This window comes from Zosterops lateralis (genome assembly GCF_965231275.1).
Source record: "Zosterops lateralis genome assembly, chromosome: 3".
Taxonomy (NCBI): domain Eukaryota; kingdom Metazoa; phylum Chordata; class Aves; order Passeriformes; family Zosteropidae; genus Zosterops; species Zosterops lateralis.
The window spans coordinates 30728020-30746160 of NC_139764.1; the positions used below are offsets into that span (position 1 = coordinate 30728020).

The following is an 18141-nucleotide window of genomic DNA, read 5'->3' on the forward strand; positions in this document are numbered from 1 at the left end:
TTTCCTCCAGACACAGCAACACAAATCCCTTTCGTATCATTTAATCACAGCTATAACCCGACAGCCCTTGCCTTTTGTCATTACCGTGCCAGAAGAGAATATTTACCATGATTGTCGGTAATATCCTTACTGTTTTCCCTTCCCAGCTCCTTCTTGCACATACAGAGACACACAGACACCCGCCCCCCTGCCTTCTCCATCCCTCGGTCAGTTTGCCACTGGATGGTTTGGTTCATTCCCCCCCTTTTTTATACACTATTTTCAAACTTCTGTGTGTCTGAGCTCTCTGCGAGTTGGGGATGTGGCTACAGACCCTCTGCGTTTTGTACTCGTGTGTGAGTGTGTGTGTTGGTGTGTGTTGGTGTGTATCAGCCTGCACACCCGTGTGTGCGCTCCAGAAAAAGGCAATGTTTGTCTGTCCTCTCTCTCCCTACACGCGGAATCCAGGCCAGTGCGATGTGGAGCTCAATAAGAAGCTGCATGAATAAACACGAATAGAAAGTTGTGCTCAGCTAACCGAGGAAATCAGAGCAATACCAGGGCACCAACGTCCACATTTCTTTTCACTTCGGGCCGGGGCAGTCACCTCATCTGGATATGCTAAAAATTAAGGGCAACGGGCAGGCAGATTCGAGTCCCTCGAAAAGGCTGCTGTAATTGATCAGACAGAGAGAGATGGGGGTGACCGGAGCCCACGGCTGACCGTGGAGGGCCGGCCCAGCAGGCACACAAAGGACCCCCAGCCATGCTAAAGGGCTCGGGCAGCGATCACGGAGAGAGAGAGAGAGAGGGAGAGAGGGAGGGAGGGAGGCAGGTGGCGTCGGTGGTCCCCAGACCTCCACGCCCGCATGTGGATCCGGAGCTAGTGGCGGACGGAGGCAGCGTTATAGCAGCGTTATAGGCGAGGGGTGGGCGGTGAGGGGGTTAACCACCGTCTCCAAAGCGCTCCGGAACCGGCTGGGCTCGGCCCGACTTCCGACGGGCGGGGCGGGGCAGGGCAGAGCCCCCGCGGGGCTGCGGGCCGGGGAGCGGGGCCGCCCCGACCGGCTCTGGGGGCTGCCCCGGCCATCTGCCTCCCGTCCTCTGCCTTTCTCTTAAATATTGATCAGACGCACTTCAGCTTCTGAGTAATTTCATCTTAATCAGCGGCCGGGCCGGGCGCGGATAACAAACTAATGCTGGAGAGGGCCTGTGGATAATGCAGGGCCAGGGGCAGGAGGAGGCCGCCCTCCGGTTTGGCGGGGCTCGATAGGCCCTATCTTCCCGGGGCAGATGGACTTAGCGGGTGAGGAGGCTTAAACACAGCTTTTCATAGATTTACACCTCAATCAGCCATTCAGGTTTTTTATGCAAATCCTAAAACAACATCGTTTAGCCATTACGGAGCCCGGCTTTGAAACGGCATCTCATTAGCTGCACCCTCGGCACCCCGAAACCCTGCGGGAACCAACGCCCCCTGGGTGGGATGTGTTCTCTCCCCTCACAAACCCCGCCGGGCCCAGGGAGAGGCGGGCTGGGCCAGCTCCTCCTTCGGCTTTGGCCCGGCGATCCCACCAAAGAAGCAACTTTTTGGGGATGGGGGTGACAAATGGCGTGGGAGACTAAAGGTCCTGCCCGCAAAATGAAGCTGTGCCGGAGCTTAAGGCCAGGTACGGGTGGGGTGAGGCTGAGGGCGTTCTCTGGCCTCCCCCAGCAGGCACGGCACCACGGGGCGATCTTCGGGAGCCTTAATCGGAGGGAAGAAAAATCCAAAGCTATCAGTGCGAGGCTGAGCTGAGGTAGATTATTGCTGCCGGCTTGACGCCTTCTAGCTGCAGCTTCGAGACGAGAAACGAAAAGAAAGGAAAAATAATACGTCCCAAACTTTCACGCCTCTGAATCCTATCAGGTATTAAATTCCGTTAAAAACACTGCTGGATGAGAACCGGAGAGGAACAGAAATACTGCCTTTAAAAACAATTGCACCGACATCAAAGGTCTTCCTACCCAGTCCTGGAAGGCCAGTTTGTTCTTCTAAAGGCTTCACTGCCGGCGGGGAGAGAAAAAACAGCCCAAGCTCTAGCGTGAGGGTGCCGGCCACTGGGGAAACTTTCATCCCCTCCTGGGATAAAATAATATTTTTTACCTAAAAAGCGGCGTGGGGGAGGGGAAGAACCAGGTCCAGCACATCACCCACACGGGCGGAACAGGGGAGCGCTATTGTGTGTCTGCCCCCAGGCAACTCCCGGCCACTTCAATTTCGTAGGACCGGGATTTTTTTTTTTTTTTTTTTTTTTCTGTTAACTCCCTACTGGTGTTGCCGAGGGGCCCGTGGCACGGCCGGAGCCCCACAGGCGGGGACGGGTTCCCGACGCGCTCGCTGCGCTCACAAACGCGGCTTTTTCCTCAGGGGAACCTCAGGTGTGCGAGCGTATTCACACATCGCTTTATTCCTTAAAATCGCCCATCAGGGACTCCGTCTGAAATCTCGCGCCCTACGGCGGTTCTCCCAAATCCACAGGTAGCCCCTTGTGGCGTGGGGGGAAGGGAGGAGGGGAAAGAGCCCACCCGCTTTCTGTGTCTCCCCGCAGACACAGCTCGGGCTTCACTAAAAAGGGGAGAAGGGAAGAGGGAGAGAGGACTCGGGCAACACAAAGGTAGATCGGAAGTCTATATTAGTTTGGAAATGGTCAAGAAATTCCAGGCACGTTTCTCTCTAAACCCCATGTAATATTCAAAATTGTATTTTCAAGTAAAAACAAGTTTAGAATTTACCTCTTGCTAATTCCCGGATGAATAATCTGCCCAGGGCAAAGCAAAACTTTAAGGAAAAAGAAAAAGAAAAAAAAAAAGAACAAAAAGGAAAAAGGAAAGAAAGAAAGATGCTGAAATACTGTTAGTCATGCAAATAAAGGCTTCTTTCAGCACATTACAATATACTCCCGATTCGAGGGGAGGAGCTGCAACCCGTTAAGAGCGAGGAGTTTTTGTTTTTGTTTTCATTTAAAGCTACAAAACAAACCCCGAAATGTCTTAACCGCTCTCTGGAGATACCCTCAATTGCAGACAGGCGGTCGAGGGAATCTTTTTAGTTCTCAGTGCACAAAAAGATGCCCGGGCTGGGGGCAAACGGCGGAGGGGACACGGAGGGGACAGGGAAGGGACACGGAGGGGACACGGAGGGACCCGGCTACCGCAGCCCCGTGTCCCCGTGGCCGCCCGCAGGCTCCTTGCAGGGTCCCTTCGCCCCTGTAAAATCCCTCCGGGATGTCCCACGAGCAGGGAAAGGCAGGGCCCGAGGGGCGAGGGGACAGAGCCCCCCACGGCGGGACAGGAGCCCACGGGCAAGGAGGGATTCCCGTGGCGGACAGAAACACCGACATCGCTGGGTAGATAAGAAAATGGAATACTGTATTTGATTTAGAAAGTTTGTACATATAGATAAACACGCAGTTAAGGAAACAATAGTTTAAGCGTCCTACGTGGAGTTTAAGAAGAGACCCCCCAAAGCTGCTATGAAATACTCAAAATAGCTTTTGCATAAGATAACTACAGTTGCACCCTAAGCTTTTTTTTTTTCTTTTTCTTTTTTTTTTTTTTTTTTTTCTTTTTTCTATCGCTGAGGTCCCTTTTGGAAACCTAGCACGTCAGATTTTGACGGCTAAGTTTGTGCAAGGAACACCGAGTCAAGGAAAATAAAAAGGAGAGATAGAGAAAGGGTGGGAGGGAGATAGAGAGAGGGGAGGAAGAAAGAAAGAGGAGAGCAAATATCATATACAAGCATTTCTACACATATATTACAAACTGGGAAAATGACCGCATCATTAAGATATACATAATTCATATAAAATTTTGAAATAAAAATAAAAATCTGTTACAGTCATAACTATTCTTTTTCCACATTTATAACCAGTACCCACACAGGCAGTGACAGAAGTGTAGAAAAAAAGGTGCTTACGAATAAAATGATTGTCTGCGGAACAAAAAAACAGAAAATTGCATCTTGGCTGGACCATCACTTGGACTAAAAAAAAAGAAAAAAAAAAAAAAAAAAAAAAAAAAGAAAAAAAAAAAAAAGAGAGATAAAAAGAGAGGAAGAGAGAAAGAGAGAGAAATAGGACCAACAAAAAGGCGATAAACATTTGTTATTTCCCTCTTCAAGGAGTTCCTTTTTAATTTTTTTTTTTATTTTTGATTTTCGTACAAATTCAATGGGAGTTTGCATTTGTTTGTCTGGTTTCTGTTTGTTTTCCTTTACTATAGAGAATATTTTTTCCCAGATACAAATTTAATCATCATCATCATGCAAGTGGGTGAAATGCGTCCATGGAAAAGCGCAAAGGAGAAATCGTGCTTGTCCTAAAAAGAATACAATTGTCACTTTTGCTTTGTTTTTGTTTTTTTGTGGTTTTTTTTTCCTTTCTTTTTATATATATAATAATTATTATTTCCCGCCCTCCCCCCCCACCCTCCCCGCTGCAGCACCAGCGTTTGTGACTGTTGAAGTTTTAGCTCCATCTCTTGGTGGTGGTGTTGGCTGACGGTGGTGGTGGTGGATTCTCTGATCCCTGTCTGTTTGTTTGCTATTCTGTTTGGGTCGGGTTTGGCCTTTTCTTTCCTCCCGGCTGTGTGTGTGCGTGCATGCGTGTGTGTGTCCTCATTCTAGGTTGCCTCGGTTTGTTTTGCTCGGGACGGGGAGAGGGTGCTCGGCTGTTTGGATTTGGATTTTTTGTTTGTTTGTTTGTTTTGTTTGTTTTCCGATATCATACATCACATTCCGAGTCGCTGGAGGTTACCGAGAGGATGGAGGTGCCCGTCTCGGCTCTTTCTGTCAAACTGGAGACGCTGGTGGTCGGGCTGGCCGCCGTGGACGGAGACTCGGCCGAGCTGTGTGTCGGGCAGCCGGGCTCTGCCAGCGACCGCATGCCGCTCTGTCCTATCGCCTGGTGCTGGAGCCTGCATCGCGCCGGGAGACAAAACAACAGCACAGCCCCGCTCAGACACCGCCCGCGGCCCGGGGGACGGCCCTGCGCCCTCCCGAGGACGGCCCGGAGCGGGACGAGGGGACCCTCGGCCGCGGGGTGCGGCCCCGGCCCGGCCCCGCTCTCCCGCAGCGCCCCGGGCAGCCGGAGGGGGATGCAGGGCCAAGGAGGGAGGCCGGGAACAGGATGCAGGGCCAAGGAGGGCAGCCGGAGCGGGATGCAGGGCCAGGGCAGCCGGGAGCGGGATGCAGGGCCAGGGCAGCCGGGACCGGGATGCAGGGGGATGCAGGACCAAGGCAGGCCCCCGGGAGAGGGATACAGGGCCAAGGCGGACAGCCCGGAGCGGGATGCAGGGACAAGGCAGCCGGGAGCGGGATGCAGGGCCCGGGCCGCAGGGTCAGGCCACCCCGGGAACAGCCCCAGAGCACACAGAGACAGCGACACCGGCCTGACACGGGACGGGGAGAGCGAGGACAAGCGCTTCCCTGTGCCCGCGGTCGGAAAACACGAGCAGCGCCTTCTCTTTCCCCATTCATCCCCGCAGCACGGCGGGCCCAGGAGAAACCGCGTATGGCTGAGCCCCAGCAACGCTCGGACACCGAGAAAAGCTTCAAGGAGCGCTCCGCAGAGGGCAAGAATCTGACCGGATCCCCTTTTTGTGCTCTGGCTAACACCTGCCTAAATATTTCCCAGAGCACAGACACTCCGGGGCTGCGGGAGGGAAGGAGGGAGGTCCTGTCCCAGGGACGCAGCGCTTTGAATAAAATAAAAGAAGGAGAACGTGGAACACAGCGCTTCTCTCCCCTCGAAATTTGAGTCGTTTTTTCATCTGAAAGCCACGGTCAGCTTTAAAGTGCTTGTTCTTGCATTGTCAGCCCTTAAGGGACTATTACCTTTGAATATATATTTTTAAGAGGCAATAAATATTTTTAAGTCCCCTAGCATATTGTAAATATTCCTCTGGCTCCGTTTGTTCCACTCGAAAGCCGAAGAAAGCCGGATTCAGGGATAAGAGCTAAAAGTCCTGGACTGAGCAGCCAGGCTCAACCTCTAGCCCCCAGGATTGCCAATGTGAATCAAAACACACTCCTCGCTCAAATGTTTCTCACGGGAGTATTTTATATTTAACTTCCTGCAAAGACCAGAAAAAAAATGTAGCCGGTTTATTCTACATTTCTCATTATTTTAAATTGTCTAATTTCAGGGTCTTTTATTTTTCTCCCATTTACAAATCCTGGTGCATTCATCTGCTGTCAACAGCGTTGAGTCAACAAAAGCATCCGTAGGCAACTTCTGTTTATTTACAGTCCTAAGCTGATCTGTTTTCCATTTAATGGAAATTAAATAGCGAGGCACTTTTAGGTTGCATTTCTCCTACAGAATCTTTAATCAGTAGCACCAGTTCTGTAATTAGGAGGAATTTAAGAGCCAGCATTTATAAGAAAAAGTTTTTGTTTACACGCTCTACATGGCTAGCGAAACTTAAATTAAAATAAAACCAATGTGTCAAACTAGATTAAGGGTCCGTTTTCATTTGCAAACTAACTTTTACGGCAATAATGAGAAAGAAAGAAAGAAAAAAAAAGAAAGGAAAGAAGGGTGCCTCGCTTTTATCGTGGCAAAACGTTAAGGGAAAAAGAAAAAAAAGACACCGAGAGATACGCAAATAAATGCACAGGAAACACAAGACTGGGAGGCCAGGTCGCCATGTGGTGTAAACACAGAAATGGAGATGCGGGGGGAAAAAAATATTCCCGGTCTCTTATAATGATTTTTGTTTAGTTTTTGGGTTTTTTTGTGTGGGTTTGTTTGGTTAGGTTTTTTCTCCATGAGCAAAGATCTCTGGGGTATATTCCTGTGCTGGTCCCGCTGCGCCTGCAGAGCAGCACGAACAATTGGAGCGAAGGCGAAACCCGCTCTGAGCCGCCCAGCCCGCTCGGCCTGTCTGCGGGGAAAGCGCTCCGGAGCCCGGCCAGGCGCAGAGCCCGGCCAGCCGAAAGCCAAACCGCAGCCGGGGAGTTCCCTGCCCTCCTCGCCAGCCGCCGGCACAGGGAGGGATGGAAGGAGGCCGGGAGAGCCGGGCGCTGCCCCCGCCGCAGCCGCCGAGCTCCGCGCACATCCGCACACACACACACGGAGCTGCCCACGCCCGCCGGGAGCCCCAGCCCTGCCCGCGCCCCGGGAGCCCGCGGGGAGCCGGGCCGGCCTTGGAGACACCGCCAGGCAACTTGGAGCCGTGCCTGTCCCCGTGGCATCCCCGCGGCCGCCGAGAGGAGACCGACCCGCGCGGCGGGGAATGGATTCCTCCCCGCTGGAGAAAAGGAGGAGGAAAGGAGAGGCAGAGGAGCTCCGCCGCCCGCCTCGGCCCCCGGCCCGGAGAGCGCGACCGCAGCCCCACTGACCTGTTTTTAGCCGCCGCCGCTCTGTCTCTTTGCCTTCGGTTTTTGAACCAGTTGCCTACTTGCGTGGGGGTGAGCCCCGTGGCCTGAGCCAGTTCCCTTTTCTTGCTGGGGTTGGGGTAAGGGTCCTGCAGGTACCACTCCCTCAGGAGGCTGCGAGTCCTCTCCTTGAAGCAGTGCGTCTTCTGCTCGCCATCCCAAATGGTCCTGGGCAGCGGAAACTTCTTCCTCACCCTGTATTTATCAACCGGCCCCAGCGGGCGACCCCTCAGCTTCTCGGCCTCCTGGTAGTGCGCTTCGAGCCACATGGCCTGCAACTTGCCGTGGGACTCCTTGGTGAATTTGTGGTTTTCCAAGATGTGGTAGAGGTCTCGGAAGTTGCCCGTGTGGAAGGCCACCACCGCCCGGGCGCGGAGAATGGACTCGTGCTTGTTGATGGCCTCGCATGCCCCCGGCGCCACCGGCAGCGACCAGAGGAACCTCCCCAGCCTTTCTATGTCTCCAGTCTCCTCCAGCGTCTCGCAGACGCTGGCCACTTGCTCCGGGGAGAAGTTGAGTGTGGGCAGCTGAAACATTGACAACTCTTCGTGGGGTGCCCGGGAGCTGCCGCCTCCACCGCCGCCGGCACCGGGGCTGCAGCCCGAGCCGCTGCCGCTGCCGCCGCCGCCGCCGCTGGCGAGAAGGAGGGAGCGGTGGTGCGGATCGGCGGCGAAGTTTGGCAAGAAGAAATGGGTGGGATAAAGCTCTAGCGGGGACCTGAACACCATGGGATGACCGGGGAGAGGGGGAGATAAATCAAGGAGAAAAGAAAGAAAGGGAGGAAGAAGGGAGGAAAGGGCACACGCACCGCGCACGCATCCACACCCGCACACGCACACACAGCCACATAGAGGCACACAGGGGGCACACACACACACACACGCTCACACGCACACGGGCACACGCACACGCGCGCTCACACACCCCGCACACGCACACGCACTCACACACACCCGGCCCCGCGCCGCCGCCGAGTCAGGATTCAGTGATTCAACAGCGATCGCCCTAATGACAACAGCCTCATAATATCTCCCCTAAATCCACAGTGAGTGCAGCGCTGAAACATTTTGTTTCGCTTTTCTATTGGTCTTCTGAGTGTCGTTGTGGCGTTGCCATGGCAGCCTCTGCCAATCACTGTCAGCCCTGCCAATCATTACGGAGTACGTAAGGGAGGTTTTTACCACTTCGCCCAAATGCACGGGGGGGGAGGGAAGCCGGGCGGTTGGTGGAAAAGCCTGGTTTGTTGTTTGGATTTTTTTTTTTTTTTTTCCTCCTTAATCTTTGCAACTCCTAATCTCAGCACTTCCCCTTCTCCCTGTCTCTCCCCCCTCCTTCTCCACACCCCTCCTAAATAAGGGATCAAATAATGCGAAAAGCAGTGTGCGCATATTTGTTGAATGGGATGAGCAATTAGAGGGTGGAATATTATTGTGATCTTAACGAGCCTCGTTAAAGCTAAAGGAGATATGGGGGAAAAGTAAATGGGCCAGGCTGGGATACACGTTCGGATAAAGGGCTCCTAACTGAGACAATTTACACATGATTTGCACGTAGTTTCACTTCATTCTGCCTATCTGAGCACTAATAGTGCCGGGGAAGAAAAGAAAGATGAGATCATTAGACCCATCCTCACGCCGGTGACCCTCCCAGAAGCCGCACATACAGTACAGGCTGGGTTTAGGGAGAGTCTCGCCTCCCCTTTCCCCCGCTCGCTGTCCCTCTCCGCGGGAGGAGGAGGCTTCCGCAGCCCGCGGAGTTCCGCGGCCGCTGCTCCGGGAGCCGCCCAGGGAGCGCAGGCTGGATCCGCTCGGGCTCCGGAGCGACCCGGGGCTCGCTGCCTCCCCCGTCCCGCTCCTCGCTTCCCCTCCCTCCTGCTCCTTCTCCCCTTCCCTTCTCCTTTCTCTTCCCTCTCTTCACTTTGTTTTTCCTGCGTTCTGGCTTTCCTTCTACCGCTCGCCTCCCCGCCTCTCGCCCCTTCCTTTCTCCGGAGCCCACCCGACCTTGCAACGCTGTTCCTCACCCCTAAACTGGCCGAGGCTTTACACTACAGCTCTCCTTTTTCCTTTCCCCCCCCCAGCTTGCAAGGGTCTTATGCAGGGAAGAGGAAAGAGATGCGACCAAAAGTGGATTTGAGCTTTTTTTTTTTTTTTTTTTTTTTTTTTTTTTTTTTTTTTAATTGAGAGTAGGGAAAATATCCGTGGTGGTGGTGTGGTGGTGGTTTGAGTCCATCCCTCAGCAAGACAGACACAGCTGGGTCGTCAGACCTTGCTACCATGCAACTATATTTATTACTAGGTATGTTGCTTTTAAGAAGATTTAATCAGCATCTTGAGCTGGTAACTCTTTTGTTTGGTTTCTGTAGCTATGGAAGTGTGATTTACAGAGATTTGTACGGGTCATGGACATCTTTCCAGACTTACTGTGTATATTTAGACAGGACTTTGCTTGGTGTTAAAAAGTGTATATTTTGAATAGGTTCACACACAGTAGCAAACAATACCGACATTGTAAAGGCATGTACAACGAGTATTGAAACGCAGCATCCAGACTTCAACTAATCTGCCCTCAATAAAGCTGAAATAATTATCCTAAGCCGCCTTTCTAGAAGAAAAATCATTGAGGAATTCAAAACTTTTTTAAAGATCTTTTCTGCATTCCGATGGAGATCGAGGGGTGAGGCTTGGAGCCCAAACTACTTTCAGACATCAATGGAGGGAAGGAGGGGGGGAAGTGAGATATTACAATTAAAATGTGAAAACATAGCGTGACTTGCCCTATCCGAAGGATAATAATAATACTGCTATGGGTGGTAGAAGTTCTTTAGCTGCGCTCCAAACTGGTTGTGATCCTTTCACAGCGCACTCCTCGTGAAATAATTCCAAGTGGCAGATGAATAGGTCCAGTTGGAAGAGCTGCTGGACTGGAAGAAGCTCGCTGTATTACACATTCATCTGATTTCCACTAAACTGTCATCGGTGTGCTACGTGGCTTCATAGTCCTAATGGAAATAATTCGCCCTCTTAATTTTTAGTGATCTGCTTAAGCACTTCTGTTAACAGACTTGGGAAAAACTTCTTTTTACCCTCCCACTTTCCCTGGCTCATATTTCCAGCCGTACAGCTAAGGAGGGAAAGAGACTTGTCAGCCCCTCTACAAATCGACTTGGAGGTATTAATTGGACAACAATATGTTTAGCCAAAGATTTTAATACACACACACACAAAATCTTTTTCTTTGTAATCCTTTCCTTTTATGTAAAGGATTACAGAGAAGAGAGTGGGGGGAATTCCTGCGGGAGTTTCTTAATATTTGATTCCATTTTTCTTTGAGCTGCAAATTAAACTACCTTAAAATGTATTTCCAGAATAACATCCGAACCACCTCTGTTGTTTTGGTGGGGGTTTTTTGGTGGTGGTTTTTTTTGTGTTTGTTTTGGGGTTTTTTTTTAATCTCACGGATCATCATCCACTGGTCGCTCAGCTTTAGGTTGCAACCTCTCTATTAGTATTCCTGATGAATCTCTGAAAGCTTCTACATATATTATTTTTCTTCTTTCTCTCTCTCTCTCTTTTCCTTCCGCCTTCCTCTCTCCTTTTTTTTTTTTTTTTTTTTTTTTTTTTTTTTTTTTTTAACCTTTTCCATATGAAACAAACATGTAGCAACTGCATTTCTGGCCAAAATATTCCCCAATATCCTTCAGTGGGGTATTTCAACGCACATATTCTGTGTGCGTGTGTGTTTAAAACCAAACAAACCCGCAGCCCTGCCTAAGAGCTGGTATCAAGGTCTTCCTGAGCCCAGTCTGCTCCCTGTGCCGCCAAGGTCCAGCCGGAGTCTCTTAGAGGACGGATCCAGCATCCTCAAAGGTTTCCGCCGGCTCCCGCGGCTGGGAGATGCGGCTCGGCTCGGCGCGGTGGTGGCGGGCCAGAGCTCGGGGAGCGGATGGAGCGCTGGCCCAGCCCGCCCGGGGATTCAGCGCTCCCCTAAGCCTGTTAGGGACACACTCTCATGTCCTGAAATGTGCAAGCAGATAATTGTCGGCGCTCCAGCTTTGTGTGAGGAGGCCAGGGTGTAAATGGCTTTTAATGACTGCAGCTGCTGGCTGCAAACTGTCAATGGGATCGGCTAATGCCGAGCCCGGAGCCGGCGGGCTCCAGCCGCAGCCGCGGCCGCCGGGCGCGGAGCGGAGCGGAGCGGAGCACACACAGCGGGCGCGGAGCCGGGCGCGGTCGGCGGCAGCGGGAGCGCGGCGGAGGCGGCGGAGGCGGCGGCGGACGGGGCCGGGCAGAGGCTGCCCTCTCGGCCGGGGAAATCCTTTCCGGATCCTGTAAGTTTGTTACGGGCGGGCGGAGGTCCCGCCGGGGAGCGCCCGGGGGGTGCGCGGCCTCCCCCTCCTCCCCCTCCCGGCCCTTCCCCACCCCCGCGCTGGGCCCGGGTCCCTCTGCCCTGGCCGTGGCCGTGCTCTCCAGGCCGGGGAGCCTGCCCTCCGTTCCCAGTCAATCTTACCCGCTCCCACACGATTTATTGTTTCAGCTCCTAGAATGACATGTGGCTCTACAGGGCAGGGAGCCACCCTCCCCTTCTCCCCAAAAACCTCCCCCTAAACAAACCCGGGCAAGCCAGTGCTCTCTTCTGAAGTTGTGTGTGTGTGTGTGTGTGTGTGTGCCGGGCTGCCAACCTGCAGGACTTTTCCGGGGAGAGCAAGGGAAGCAGAGAGAGAAGCTCTTTTATTTCACTGCTTGTTTTGATGGTCGCTCCCGGGAGGCTGCGATTTTCTGCTGCCTAGTTAGTGCCCCTTAATCCTGACTCGGGAGTGACTCAGTCGACGCTTGCGAGCGCTGATTATTTTTTTTATCGGGGGAGGCAGGGGTTCAGACGGGGCTGGGGCAGAGCGGGAGAGGCACCGGCCAGAGGAAAATGCAGCACTGCGGCCGCGGAGAGGGGGAAGGAGAGGGGGGGAGAAAGGGAGAGCCAGGGGCAGGTAAAGGAGAACCCACCGCCTTGGTTTTGTTAGGCTTTTTATATTATTAATGCAACGATTTAATTGGATTTTTGTCAGTCTTCAGGGGCCAGCGCTGACAAATCTGTACGGATGCTATCTTCAAAAACACATATATCTTCCTTCTTCCTTCCTTCCCTTTTTCTTTCCTCCTCTCTTTCTTCAGTCACCATTTCCCGGGCTAAATGAATGCGCATTTGATGGGTGTGTAAGATGTGGGCCATCCAACAGAGCTCTGTGGATGCGGTGGGTGCCGCACCGGCCGTGATAACAAACAAGTGACAAGTGAGAATTTTTTTTTTAGTTGCTTGGATTGGTTTAAGAAGTCGAAGGGGTATTTAATTAATGGTCCAAAATACTGCTTCAGCTTCCAAATTAAACTTCCGGGGACCCCCTCCCACACTTTATTTTGCATGAACACCGAGGCTGGATGAGGGAAACGTGAAATACCAAGAAATTTTAATTACTTAAAAAAAAAAAAAAAAAAAAAAAAAAAAAAAAAAAAAAAAAAAGTGAGAAAAGGAATGCAGCTTTCCGCGATGGGAAGCAGAAAACTTTCCCGAGGGGGTGAGGGAGCCGCAGGCACCTCCTGGCTGGGCTGAGCTGCTTTCCCCCATCCCTCTGGATCTGGTGGCAGCTCCTGCCAGTCCAAAGTTACCTGCTCTGTAGCAGAAGCAGCCCTACAGCCGCTTGCTCCTGAATTAAACACAACTCTTAATGATGTAGCATTATCAACAAGGGACACTTGATTGACTGATCTAGGTATGATATATGTGCTGGGCGTCTAAATTAAATATTAAGTGAAATACTTAGCTCTAATTAGAAATCGTAACCTAGCGATGAAAACTTGAAGAAACAAATTGCGGGGGGGGCGGGGGGGGGGGGAGGAAGGGACACACACTTTAAACACTGCAGAGAGGAAAGTAGCGGTGATGTGTACAGAGTCTGACATACTAGCAACAAGCAGCAACTTTGAAATGATTGACGTGTCATTAAAGCCATCAGGCTGATTTTAATAAATCTTCAAGGGAAGAAAGAAAAGCGAAGAAAAGTATGGAACCTCGCAGACAGGTTATTTATTAATCGGCGCATTAAACCCGAGAGAAACACAATTATAATGGGGGAGAAGGAGAGGAGGCGGGGGAAAAATCTGTTGACGAATTTAGCAAATAAACGTCCATAAAGCAGCGAGCATCCAGCTCCGGGCTTCTGTGGGAGATGGAGATGTCAGAGCTAGATGCCTTCTCCCCCGAGTGTGCCTTCCCAAGGTAAACAAGCACACAGTTGTCTCAACTTTCTCCTTTGGTACAAAGTTCCTGGTGCGACGGAAAATTTGAATATTTTATCAGTCTCTTGTAGTGACCCTCATTAGGTGGGCATCCTGCTAAGGCCTTGGCGTTACAAGAAAGCTGCCCAATCAGAGCATTTGCACGCCTTGTTAGCGATGGTTAATGAAGCTTCCCCATGCACTCAAAGAAAGGCCCCCTCGATGTAGATTTACCTTATGTCAACTCGTTACTTCTAATGAATCGCATCAAAATTCTTCCCTGAATGGGGCCGAGGCGCGGGGAGCGGCATCCCCTCCCTGCCCGGCGGAGCCCACCCCTGCCACCGCCGGCACTTGAGCGGAGGATCCTGCACCGAGGTGACCACTTTGGCGGTGGGGAGGGGGAGAAGGGGCCGAGGGAGGGGATGGAGCGGGGAACGGGGGGCTCGGCCCGGCGGGGGCAGCGCTGCGGAGCCTTCGCTGCCGGCAGGTACAGGTTCCCTCTTGGCCTCTCATCTCCCCCCACCTCCCCGTCCCTCCGGGCTAGCATTTTAAAATCAATTAGTATTTTTCAATTCTTGAGGTGAATTATTCAAACAAATGTTTGGGAGACCCTGAGGGAGAATTTGGCCGTGACAAAAGGTTTGATTAGCTTTATTTCCCCCCAAAAGCAACAAAGGCGTAGGGCTGCGAGAACAATCCGCTACATCAGGGCATGTTCAATTAAATGAAAGTCATTAGCTTCGCCGTGAAAGCACTACCTTTAAAATCAGATGGGGCGGGCGGGAAGGGGGGAGTGGGTGTACTCTGATAATTGTGGCAGGAGGATTTAACACTCCCCCTCCCCCTAGACACACAAAGCCCTCCAAAAAGAAGGAAAAGGAGGGGCGGGGGGGGGGGGGACCCAAACCCAACACTTCACCCTTTGGAAATTTGTGCTCTGTCTAAACAATAGGAAGCCCATAATGCAGATTATAACACTCACTGACTCGAATCCATTATCTGCCCTCCACACTGTCTATATATTGATTTCCATATACTTTCTATTGCTCTCAATGACTGAGCAAAGCTCCAGTTAAGAGCCCGCGACACACAGGAGCGCCGCTTGAACTACATCTCACCAATACAAGCCGGAGCCGGTTGTAAACACGAAACGCTCCCGCTTTCCCGGTGTAGCTGTGAACAAGCACAACTGTGACAACCCCTCCATCCCCGCAAGGCAGGCGGCGGCCGGACAGAGCCTGTGCACTGCCCCAGGGCCCCTTCCCACCGCGGGGAGAGTGCGGATCCCCCCCGGAGCCACGGCTGGGTGCGCCCGCCCGTGTCCGGGGACAAATCCCGGGGCCCCCCGGAGCCACCCGTGGGAAAGAAAAGGGGTCCGGGTCCCCTCGGGGCACAGAGCCGGGGGGATCAGCTCCCCGCCCCTGGCCCTCTCCCCAAGACCTGAGCTCTTGATGAGGGATGACGGTGGTTTCTTTAACTCTGAGAGCCAAGAGAGCAGAACTTTCCCAAGGCAGGACCCTCCGGCCGGTAAGTTGGATATTTAGATTAAGATCACTTCCTCACGGGCTCCTGGAGCGTGCGTGTATGTGAATGTGAGGAAGAAGAGGAAAGGGAGCGAGCTCAGCTCAAAGTGACCAGAAAAGAGAGAGAAGGAATCACCAAGAGCACGGCCTGAGTTTTTTTGGGGGAAGTGCTCCTAAAGGGAGGTGGGGTGGGAGGGGGAGGCCGCCGGGGCTGACAGTGGAGCTGCCCCTTCTGAACCTTCCTCTGCAGGGCACGGCTCTGGGCGGGGGAGGAGACGGCACCGAGAGGGTTAAAGTGCAGGGGGAGAAGTAGAAATTTGGAAGGGAATATGTGTTGGGGGGGAGGGGGAATAAAGCGGTAATTCTGCTGCTGTAAAGACCCCAAATAATCCACTCGGAACCTGTATAGATTGGAGAGATCCGGGACAGCGTCTTAAATGGTCACATCTCCCCCCCACCACCACCCCCGCCCTTTACTTTAATGAAGATTGTTAATTTGCTTCGAGGCGGTGCGCAGGGTTGATAAGTCCTCCCCAGCTAATATGTTAAAGTTTAAATACCAGCAGGTGCAAATTCACTCTACTTAAGGCTATAAAAATAATGCCGAAATTCAAGAGCACAAGAAGTCAGCCTTTGTATTGTGATTTCTAAAAGGGAAATTGCGCTATACATAGCCAACTATTTACCAAAAAAACCCAACCCCCAAAGCCCTGAAAGTGCTAAACTCTTCTTAATGATGCCGAAGGTGAAGTTGTTTCATATTGGACAAAATGGGAATTATTCTTTGTCATGTAAATCACCCTTCACTTGACCTCAGGTTAGAGGATAATGTTCATTCTTAGTTCACACTAAAACTTATTTAAATTAGAGAGCCTGAAGAATCATTTCACCAAATCCGTGTAATAAAGTGAAGAGGACTTAGGGATCTTCATTCAAAAAAACCCGTGGGTTAGGAAGGTGTACTTTAAAAATTGGTATTTGCCGCAAACCTCGAGGATTAGGAGGTTTTTATTTAATCAAGTTATGCTCCTTGGATTTCCTGAGAAATGTGTATATAATTTCGCATAACAAGATTAAAAGAAAGGAAAAAGATATGAATCAAAGGAGCTATAGATACACAAAAGACCTCCAAGTAACAATTACCGTAATACATATTTTAAAATAGGAAAAGAAGTGAAAAGATATTTAACAATTGGGTAAAACAGCAATGAAGGTTTGATAAAGAAGATGCAGCTCGCGGTGCTATTTCATTCGATAAATATACTTTTGGCGTGGAGTGACAGGATGTGTTATTTTGACACAAAATGAAAGCGTTACTGCAGATACAGAGACACAGATACACACGAAGACAGCTGTACACACTCATTTATAAATTAGTGGGTGCACGTGGAAAGAAATCTGAGCGTCTCTACTTTCCAAAGCAACGCTGAAAAATATCCCATAGGTGAGGCACTGGGCTGAGGTGGGTTTAATATTGAAGTGCTGGAGATTATTGGAAATCAAATAAAAATTCGACACGCACAGAGCCATTAGAGGATTTAGCGGTGAGGAGGGAGAGATTTTCCAGGGCTTTTGTTGCTAATGTTTCAATGCTAGGCGCTAACTTTAAGAAAAGTGTCAGCGGAATAACAAATTGAGGGCATGAAAGGCCACGGAGAGAAAGCAAGCAAGGATGCTCTTGACTTCTTAGCAGTTGCTTAGAAAGGATCTCGAGCTTAATATGGGGACTCAATCAGCGGAGAGCACAAAGCTGGGCACAGGGAACTTGGGCTCAGCACGTGCACTTTGCTCAAGTCACTCCAGTGAGCCCCGGGGGGGGGGGGGGGTGGCTGTGGAGCCTCCCCGGGTGCCCCCCCAGGGCCCCACGGCCGGCACCGCCTGCCCCCAGCCCGGCCCGGGGGTGGGTACGTGCCCGCCGGGGGCCCCGCTGCATCCCTGCCCCTCTTTGGGCAGGAAAAAGCGCCTGCCCGGGACAGCCGCGGGGGCCGGGATGGGGGACTGCATGGAGCGCGACTTGTCCCTTTGCGGGAGCGCCGGCAGAAGGTTTTGTCAAAAGCCTCTGTTTCTGCAAGAAACAGCCGATTTTAAAGCCCGTCTGTAAAGATTTTTAACAGCTTAACGAAATATCAGAGATAAGGGAAATCTGGAAGATGCTCCCAGGACATCAGCCCTTAATGTGCTCCTTCAGCGGCGGAGGGAGCTCCATTCTGTTCCCTGTACGTATTATACTGCAGACAGGCTTCGATATATACTCTATTTAATCTTGCTCTGTGACAGAGCTGTTTAAGTGTATACCATGCCTACGTTCTTTGTATCAAGACCAAAAGGATGCATTGTTGAAAGAAAACTATTCAAAATCTTTCATCTGATAGAAACGATCCAGCAACTGTGAGGCAGCTACAGCACAATGGTTCTGTCTGCATAATAGGTGTCTCATAAAAATACAGCATGTCATTGCAACAAAAAAGTTAAAAGTCTTAAATGCATCCATCTTATATATTGCATGAAGTCAATAATATTCTAACCTCTCCTGCACCCCGCCATTAAATGGTACACGGCACTTTAAAATCGAGGGCATTGTGATTGAAATCCCAGTCTGTAGCAGAGAAAGAGGGGAGCAAGGTAAGTTAGCAAGGACCATTACGGATGTAATGACCTCAGGGTAAATATTCATTAGGAAGAGGGGATTCCTCTTCTAATACCCAGACTATTTTCTTTGGAATGCAGTATCACGGAGACTAATGTGGTAGCAAGACCCAAGATGTAAAAGGAGATTATTACCAAGTGTGTTGGGAAGAGTTTGAGAGATTTTTTTTTTCTCCAGACACTTTTCTCAAGTGGGAGGCAAATGCCAAGAATAGCATTTTTTTAATCACCTTTCTAATTTTATTCGGAAAGCTAGAGAAGCTTGCTCCTCGCTTAGCCCCCGGCAGCAGAAAGAAGAGAACAT

At 51.2% G+C, this 18141-nt stretch overlaps 1 protein-coding gene across 1 annotated transcript; it reads right to left on the bottom strand.

Annotated features, from left to right (window-relative positions):
• Nucleotides 1–3830: 3830 nt before the first annotated feature.
• Nucleotides 3831–8127, bottom strand: SIX3 (SIX homeobox 3; the record flags this gene model as incomplete). The annotated part of the gene is made up of 3 exons (XM_083858329.1): nucleotides 3831–4338; nucleotides 4776–4935; nucleotides 7364–8127. The coding sequence occupies 3 exons, from the start codon at nucleotides 8125–8127 to the stop codon at nucleotides 4237–4239; spliced, it is 1026 nt and encodes a 341-aa protein (XP_083714455.1). The 3' UTR covers nucleotides 3831–4236.
• Between the last annotated feature and the right edge of the window lie 10014 nt (nucleotides 8128–18141).